This window comes from Bactrocera latifrons, unplaced genomic scaffold (genome assembly GCF_001853355.1).
Source record: "Bactrocera latifrons isolate USDA-ARS-PBARC rearing strain unplaced genomic scaffold, ASM185335v1 scaffold_550, whole genome shotgun sequence".
In the NCBI taxonomy this organism is placed as follows: Eukaryota; Metazoa; Arthropoda; class Insecta; order Diptera; family Tephritidae; genus Bactrocera; species Bactrocera latifrons.
Window position 1 is genome coordinate 73,349 of NW_017537213.1, and position 9,025 is coordinate 82,373.

At 34.2% G+C, this 9,025-nt stretch overlaps 1 protein-coding gene and 1 long non-coding RNA gene across 5 annotated transcripts in view; both read right to left on the bottom strand.

Annotated features, from left to right (window-relative positions):
• The window catches only part of LOC108974459, a 72,586-nt gene that overhangs the window by 14,733 nt on the left and 48,828 nt on the right, over positions 1–9,025 (bottom strand). For 2 of the 3 annotated variants that reach the window (XM_018942310.1, XM_018942311.1), the window contains exon 2: positions 5,598–5,982. In XM_018942310.1, coding sequence (XP_018797855.1) covers positions 5,598–5,947 — 350 coding nt within the window. In that variant the 5' untranslated portion in view covers positions 5,948–5,982. Of the gene's footprint in view, positions 1–325; positions 664–5,597; positions 5,983–9,025 lie in introns of those variants that run through there. The other variant, XM_018942313.1, reaches the window with a different exon arrangement.
• LOC108974461 lies at positions 2,425–5,402 on the bottom strand. Of its 2 annotated transcripts, XR_001993800.1 has the most exons (3): positions 4,296–5,402; positions 3,976–4,236; positions 2,425–3,907 (listed from the first exon to the last, which is right to left on the bottom strand). It is a non-coding gene; the product is annotated as an uncharacterized LOC108974461 (long non-coding RNA). The 2 variants fall into 2 exon arrangements; XR_001993799.1 differs by having other exon boundaries at positions 3,976–4,334.

A 9,025-nucleotide genomic window follows, 5' to 3' on the forward strand; every position in this document is an offset into this window, starting at 1 on the left:
GCAAGCTGTGTAATCTGGAAACAATGTTCATACAACATATAACCGAAGAATGCCACAAAATAAAACAAGTACAAGAACAGCTGAACTTACCCCGAATGCCAGAACTACTTAAAATAATTACTAAACAAAATGTATATAGTTTAATGAATATCTTAAGACTTAGTAACATTCTGTACGATGTTTGAAATATACGTAGTTAAATCATCTAACATACCACCGGTCGATGGCGCTTTCTGTGCTAGCACCTTAGTATTAAGTTTATTTTGTAATTTACTTACTAAATAAACTGACAATAATAATAATAATAATAATAAACATGTCATACCTCAGTAAGCTTAAATCGGATCCTGTGTCAACCATGGCGTTGACTATAACACCGTCTATCTGGATACGTTTAAAAATAAACCACTGGTCTGTCTCCAAGGTGAATTAAACATAGCATTAACTACACTTTTCTCTTTTTTTATTTGCTTGCCTGCACCTATCTTGCACTCAAAACTTCTGTGCCCTATCTCTCCACATTTAAAACACTTACATATATTGCTTGTTAGTACCATGACAATCTTTTGCGAGTTGTGTCGTTGATGAGCATTTATAGCGTTTCTTCTTGTCGTCACCACTTTGAAAATTTAAACCCTTTGAAGTAGCCTGTGCAGACTGCGACCTGTTTAGCGAGTGTCGCGAACAATGCACCTTTTCGTAAACCTGCAAATTCACTTTTAATTATTTTATTGTTTGTGTCTGGTATAAAATGGTTTTTTTTCAATCTGGAATCTGGAATCCCCTCGACAAAATACCCTATCAAACTAACCTCGTCCATTTTAACTGGCTTCGCAATTTCCATAAGCGTGTACAAATATTACTTAAATGACTCATTGCTCTTTTTACGCCTATTTTGCAACATGCGATGAATATGTAAAGAAGATATTTTAGTACTAAACTCGTCTATTAAAGTGGCTTTCAAGGTATCTCAGTCCCTAACAATGGCTTGGCTGCGCAAAAACAACTTGGCTGCCCCTTTCATAAGTTGCTTGGCATAAATATATTTTTGAAGTTTGTTCCATCCTAATGTGATAGCGTTGTCCTCAAACTCTCTTACCCATTCATGAATGTCTAGTGTATCTGTCCCACTGAACGAGGGTAAGCTGTCTTGCATGTCTTTTAAAGTAAAGCTAAAGTTTACTGTCTATTGTGACGGATTGGCTTCCTCATACGCCGATTCATCTTCGATGCCTCATCACTTTAATAAGTTCTTGATGTCGGAGAAGTCTGTCCCTCAGTTTGCTTTTCCGTCCTTGTTGACTTAGCCCCATACGTCTCAAATTGTCCTTTAATGTCTCGACTGTCATACGTAAAATTGTCTGAGCGTCCATGGTATAATGGTTACAATGTTTATAAATGGTAAGTAAAGTAAGAGTACAGTTTACAATACAAAACTAAATAAAATTTTAGTACATAAAAGTAAGATAAAGTTACTTATAGTTGTATATGCAATACGTTAAGCTACACTTACATATATTAAGTTAAATTTAATTTACCCCAGGTAATATTTGAAATGATATGTAAAATAATGTAAATAATTATGTAATTATATCAAAGTTTATGCTATCGTTTTATAAATAGAAACTCAACTCTTTACTCTTTACAACATCTGTTTTTACTGTTCTTATACATATGTACCTGTTACATTCTACTTTTCTATCTTTTACTTATGCATGTGTTGTTATCTCTGCTTCTTCAACTTTAGATTTCAATCGCTTTCTGTTGATGCTATCACTGCTCTGCTCTATAACCTTTTCTTCGTTGGTTTCACTTTCTCCTCTGCTTGTTTTCGTTAATACTCTTTCTCTCAGTATGTTGCTTGATGGCGTATACTTACGATGACCATATTTTCAAAATGAAAATACAGTACACCTTTTTAAACCCTCATTTTATAAAAAACAAAAAACAGATACATAAGTTTATGTTCATTTATTTTGAGAAATACATGTACATATGTTTTTTTCATTYACATTATACATAAATAAAAAACATAAAAAAGTCTTCAAACATAACAAAAGTCTTCGTGACTAGATAGTAAATAATAATTTACACAGTTTATACATACTTTTCAGCGGAATGTATTTTTTTAATCAAATCAAAATTATTTTTTAAATACTCTTTGAATTCTAGGCAGCTTAACCCGTAGATGACTTTGGTAATTAAAATCGATTTTATTGTTTCGGTTTTAATTTTGGTTTTTTCACTTGTCCACATATTGTTAAGAATTGAAAACAGCCTTTCCGTAGAGGCATTAGACTCGGGCAAGCACAAAAAAACTGAACAACTTTTATAATATTAGAAAAAGAAATTTTATTTTCTTCAAAATGTTGGAAATTTTCCAACCACCTGTTTTGAACATAGGTTTCATTTTCGTTCCGTTCATTAAACTTGCTAGGTGTTGCATAACTTTTAACGCAAGAAAATTCATCAAATAATTTGTTATCTTTTATATTGATACCATTTCTTTTTTCTAAAATATATGAAAAACTGGCCACCACTTCATTCCATGACGGTACTCTCTGAAGTAGTATCCATTTTAAAACCTGAACTTCTATGAATGCACTGTCCCACAGGCTTAGGTAGTCAGCACAATTGATATAAAAGCTTTTGTGCATGTTTGGAATTTATTTACATCAATTAAACCTTTCAGTTGTAAGACTGTAATAGAGATTTTAACTTCTAATGGTACAAAGTTTTCTTCTTTACGTGCAATAACTTTGTTTTTTAGTTCATTTATGAGGAAGGCTCTTTCTATCATTGACATTGTTTGCGATTCAATTTTTAAAATATAGCTGTGAAAGAGACATGCTCGCAAAGATTAAAAAAAAAATTGTTTTAAGACAGTTGGACACTTTGGTTGTAACAAAAAATATTTTTTGAGAGGATCGAAAAGATTCAGAATCCTCTCTATTGATGGCTTCAAAGTGAGCCACCTAGTTTTACTAAATCCCATTAGTTTACAATATTCGAGGTTTAAGTTTTCACAAATATCTTTAAATTCTGCCACGCGGACTGTGTAAATATAAAAGAAAGAGTAGATCTTTACAACAGTGACTTCGATGTCAATTGGAAGACAGAACATTCCCCAGAACATTGTATGCAATTATTTAAAATGTGGGCAGCACAATTAATTCCAATTAATGTTTTACCAGTGGCCTATTGAAGTTTTGTGAAAAGGTTGTTTTTACCCCGCCTGGATGCACCACCAATATTTGCGTTCGTATTGTCTGCACATAAAGCTAGCAATTTTCTTTCCAATTTAAATTTGTTTAACAGCTTTAGAATATATTCACTCAATATGTCAGACGTTTCGCCAGGAATCTCATCAACTTCCAGAATTTTTACTTGAATTCCCTTGTATTGAGTGAAGTACCGAACAAGAATTGAACATATTTTTGTACTTCCATGGTTTCAGCAGTCAGAATATATTGAAATGAAATGTACCCCTTCTAAATCCTTCTCCAATTCCTTAAAGCACATTGCAAATAATGCCTTCGCACTTGGTGCTTGCGCATGAATATTTTTCATCAAAACAGCTTTTGATAAGTTTATTTGTGCAATCATTTGAGAATAGTTGTGTTGAATCGTATGGTACGCCCATGTTTCTTCTGTGATGTATGTCAGTTTTCGGCAATCATCAAGCGATTTAGATAAGTAAAATGCAGAAATGGTTTTACTACTGGCTGCACAAATATCACCACGTGTTTATTGCATATTGTCTTTAAATGTTGCAGGATATCCAGTTTGCCGTTATTTGCAATGGAAAAAACTGCCATGCATTTAACGCATTTTACTTCACTGGCTCTTGTTAAATTCTTTTCGAAGTTCTGTATTAAAAACACACTTTCTCCTGGGCGCCATTAAGCTAATAAACAATTACATAAATTTGATAAGTGCACAGTTACAAAGGCATTTTTATTTCAATAAATTTACCTGAAATGGAAGTCCAGCTACATAAAAATTGTGCAGATTGCATGTGCTTGAAGCCAGCTTTAAATTAAGCATTGATAATTTCTTTTTAGTTGTGGGATTTCCATGATAAGTTTTCAATAAACAGCTGCTTTTGTTTACGTTTAGCATGCATCGCATTGCCAACCATAGTCACCACTCCAACGTTGTGCATTCTAATTTTGGCCTTCCCATAATTTCGAAATAATGAATATATTTTACAAGCGAGATGAGAAAACGAAAATACTTAAATGCACTATAAAGTTAGGAGCAATTTATCCGACAAGTTAGTACAGGCAACTTACTTGCTTAGAAAACGACCTTAAGAGTGTTAGCAGGTTTAAATGCGCAAGAAAATTTACAAACTACAGTACAAAAACAGTAAATTTTTCAAAAAAGAGTACTTTTTCGCATTTTATCGTACAAAATAATTTACACAGAGCAAAGCTTCCAAAAACAGCACTGTTCTGTATAATACAGTACGTATGGTCACCGTACGTATACTGCGCAGTTAATTTGCTTGACACTGTCTGTTCGCTGATTTTACAATATTATCATCACTCATCCATCACTCATCCTCACAGTATATCGCTGTTCGGCTTACACTGCATCTATTTCGTTTTCAAACCCATATTCGTATTCACTGTCGCTTTTTGTAGTGTATTGCTATGCGGCATACACTACTTGTTTCAAATATTTAAATCTTCATTTCATTTAAGCTGTTCTGCTCATTATTTCTCTTTTTGTCTCTCACTTTGCTAGATTTAGCTTTTCAAACGTCTTTCACCAACGCTTCGCTTATTGTTCGGTTTTTCGCTGTTCGGTTTTTTTTTTATTTTGAACTTCGTGTTTAACCGTCACTTTACGAAATTGTTGGATTCTCTGGAATGTTCTGCATACAACAACGTTTGATGACGTAGATTGCATGTACAAATCCACCAAATGTATCCACTTTTAACGCTTCACACACTATGATTTACACATGCACTATAYTTTTCATGTAATTTTCAGGAACTATTACAGATCCTTTCGGTTGCTTTCATTCCTAATTTTTCAGTCTCAAGGCCCCTTTTATGCTATGCTTTAGTTTTTTTTTTTAACATTTAGCCGTTTTTAATAGATACTAAATTTATAAATTTTTCTCACACACGACACTTATTTCGATTTTTCTCAACGGACACCACGAAATATTTAGGATTTTATTTATTTATACAAAGCTTACATAATAATTAATTATTATCTAAACTAAAGCAAACGCAGCGCTAGCAGCAGAGGGTGCATTTTTAGGATTATTTTACTTTTTCCGTCTAAATTTAACTGAACACTATGGCTCAATGACTCAATCCTGGGTGAGCGCCAAAATGAAGGTTCCGGACAATTAGAAGTGTCTTTATTGGAAGTTGACTAGCAACTGTCCGTTTGTCTTCGGTCGAGTCAGCGTCGCGTCCTAGTTTCGTCAAGTTTTAGTTGTGTGCGTTAAGTATGTAGGGCTGCATTTTAGCGTAATTATAATGTTTTTAATATGTCACTCCTACATATATATATATGTATATTTAAGATATATTTTCTTTTCCTTATTATGTATTTAAGGCATGCGTTTTACGTACCCCAAGTGACTAGCTGTGAGTTCCACACGAATAAGCATAACAGATTCTGATGAGTATTTCCTTACGATTACTCCTTTTCCCCAAAAACCACCGAATTCATGTGGTCTTGGCTTAGGTAAATCCCATGCGTCCCCGCACTCACCGCATTTGCCCTTGTTTTGCTTCCATTGACGTGTAAATCCCCCGCAATATAATTCGTGGTCATTGTAATTAGGTGGCGTCTGAAATCCGTATCGCCATGCTGACGCCCTACTAGGCGGTTCAATCAATCGTCCGTGCCCACAACACTGAGGTAAATTAGCAGTATGGTAAATAAACCAATAGAAGGCAATGCTAATAACAGAACACATTATTTAGTTGCGAGGTACTATTATCCTTTTAATTCCTAAAAGTAAGTAGATGTATGCGCAATATAAATTATTTAAACAAATACTCTAACGGAAAAGGAAATAAATAGTTAATTTATTTAACAAAAACCTATTATTCATTAAGGCTGTTGTTAGACTATTAAAAACTTTCTCATGAATGAGAAATTTGAATTTTTCAAGCTGAAGATCTGATATTATTTTGACAACTTATAAATCTGAATATAATTCCAGGGTTTGTCCGGAAAGTAATAGAACTGCTTTTCCAATACTTTTTTGGAAGGCTAGGAAGAGGTCGCTGATACAGACCGTGCTGCGAGACCTGTGCCTTCGACAAAAATAGATAATGTGACTAATATGCGCAAAGTTTTAAACTCAGACCGTCGACTAGGTATTCTTTTAATTGCTCTAATGTTAAATTTATCAAAATCTGTGATTTATGACTTTGTGACGGAGCACTTGAACATGAGCAAGGTGTGTGTGAAGATGGTCCCAAAAGTGCTCACTCACGACCAAAAATTGCGGCGAGTGGGAGTGTGCCAAGAAAATTTGAACATATGTGAAAGTGGCCCTCAGTTTTTGAATAACGTAATCACAGATGACAATGTGGCCCCAAGACTTTTTTGTTTCCTTGCCTGAAAATGCAGATGAAAGGCAAGCATTTTGAGACGACAGAGGGGATCCAAGCAAGTTCAATGCTTGGAAATCGCGCTGGTAGCGCTGCATCGATGCAGAAGGAGCCTATTTTAAAAGTTTTTAAAGAATTGTAACGATTGATTCAATATTTTTTTTTTTAAATCGACTCAATCCTACTCATACCATTAGTTCTGTTACAAGTTCAAAGCGTTTTAAAAATTAAACTATAATTTCAATCACGCAAGGACGACCACTTCTCTTTCTGTCATCAGCAAAGGCAGATTCTATATATTAGTAGATAATACACAAATCATAATAGAAACAAGCAAGAAAGTCTAAGCTCGGGTGTAACCAAACACTTCATACCCTTGCCATTTGTAAGTATAAAAGTCATGGAAAAACCTTAAAGTGCAAAACGGCAACCAGAGGTTCGAATCAAAGTAATTTTCCATTTGTGGTAATATATAACTCATACACTGACCGCCATATTTGGCATTTTGGTATGTTAGAGTCACGAAAATAATTAAATCTTGGACTACCTTGGGTGATTCGTAATCCAATTTCTCATATTTTTGTCATTAAACTATATCATATCCAATATTACATGTTTAGTGAATTTTGATTACAGTTTTTAAGATCTTATTAGATTAAAGGAGATAGTATTGACCTGATTTTACCTATTTTTTTTTATCAATAAAGTAATTAAAAGACCACAGACTAATAAAATGCTCTCAAAGTTTCATCAAAGTTCCTCATGTACAATCACCAATCATATGAGGTAAAGTCAGCCAGATGTTTAATAATTGTAATATTAGTTACATGGGGGCTAGGTCAAGTTTTCACCCAATTTTAATACACTGTTATCAGTAAAACACGCGCTTTCATTTCATTGCAATGACTCATATTTCTGCTGATATAAAGTCACCCGGAAGTTCGAAAGCCTTTATATTTGATACATGGAGCTAAGGGTAGTATTGACGATTCAATTCATTTTTAACACACAGACATACTACTATCAAGAAACGATTTTCTCCAAATTCTATATCTCATACATTGACCGATAATTTCGTTAAAACGTCAACTATACCCTCTGGAGTCCATATATTCGGCACCTAGGGGCTTGAAAAGTTTTGGTTCGATTTGTACTCCCATTTCGCGCAAATCACACCATTACATAGGAATGTCGAAATAATAGAGGTTATCTTCGGATTTCATTCATTTTCACACTATCAGTAGAAGTTCTCATAGGGTTAATGTTGAGCGATTTTGTTATTTTGGTTAGAACGGTTTAAGAGATATGTATGTATGTATAGTATATTAAACAAATTAGGGGTGGAGTCACTCACACTTTTTCCAAACTAAATTTGAACAAGTAAATGTTATAATTCCCAGAATAGGTCATATTTCAAGCAAAAAACAGAACTAAATAGTTTACTAACGAAATACCCAAGCTTATTTTCCGAACGTAATGAAAAACTGACCTACACCACAAACGTTGAAGCAGAACTTCGTACAAGTACTAACACTCATGTTTATTCAAAATGTTATCAATACTCAATGTCCTTATAAGAAAAGGTAAATAAACAAATAAAAGAACTACTAGACAATAATATTATACGACCATTCCGGTCACCGTACAATTCTCCTTTGTGGGTCGTACCAAAGAAATTGGATGCTTCAATTATAAAAAAATATAGAATTCTTTTAAAAAAAAGTGATATTGAGAAAACAGTATTCTCGATAAATAACAGAAAGTATGAATTTACAAGACTCCTATTTGGACTGAAAAATGCTCAATCTATATTTCAACGCACTCTTGATGATATTCTCAGAGAACATATAGGTAAAATTTGCTAAGGCTAGAACAAGGGCATAGAGACAAATCCCAGCAAGGTAAAAGCCATAGCTAATTGTCCACGCCCCAAGACACTTAGGAATTAAGATCCTTCTTGGGATATCAGGATATTATAGAGATTCATTAGGGGTATGCAACAATTGCCAACTGCACGTAAAGAAATGTTAGCCATAATATGGTCTGTAAAGTCTTTTAATGGTTACCTATGTATATGACGGATCTAAAGTAAAGATTTATACAGACCACGAACCCCGTACGCATGATTGCAACTGGAAAGTCAGTATAGCGGTTAGAAGATGGAAATCTTACCTGGACGAATATGACAGAGAATTACTTTACAAACCCGTCAAATAAAACATAGTAGCTGACGCGCTATCTCAAATCAGCGACTCAACATAGGGCTCAGAGTTCAGGCCATAATCTTATTCCTAATATTGATACCCCGATTCTTCGTCTTCTTGATTGGCGTAGACACCGCTTACGCGATTATAGCCGAGTTAACAACAACGCGCCAGTCGTTTCTTCTTTTCGCTACGTGGCGCCAATTAGATATTCCAAGTGAAGCCAGGTCC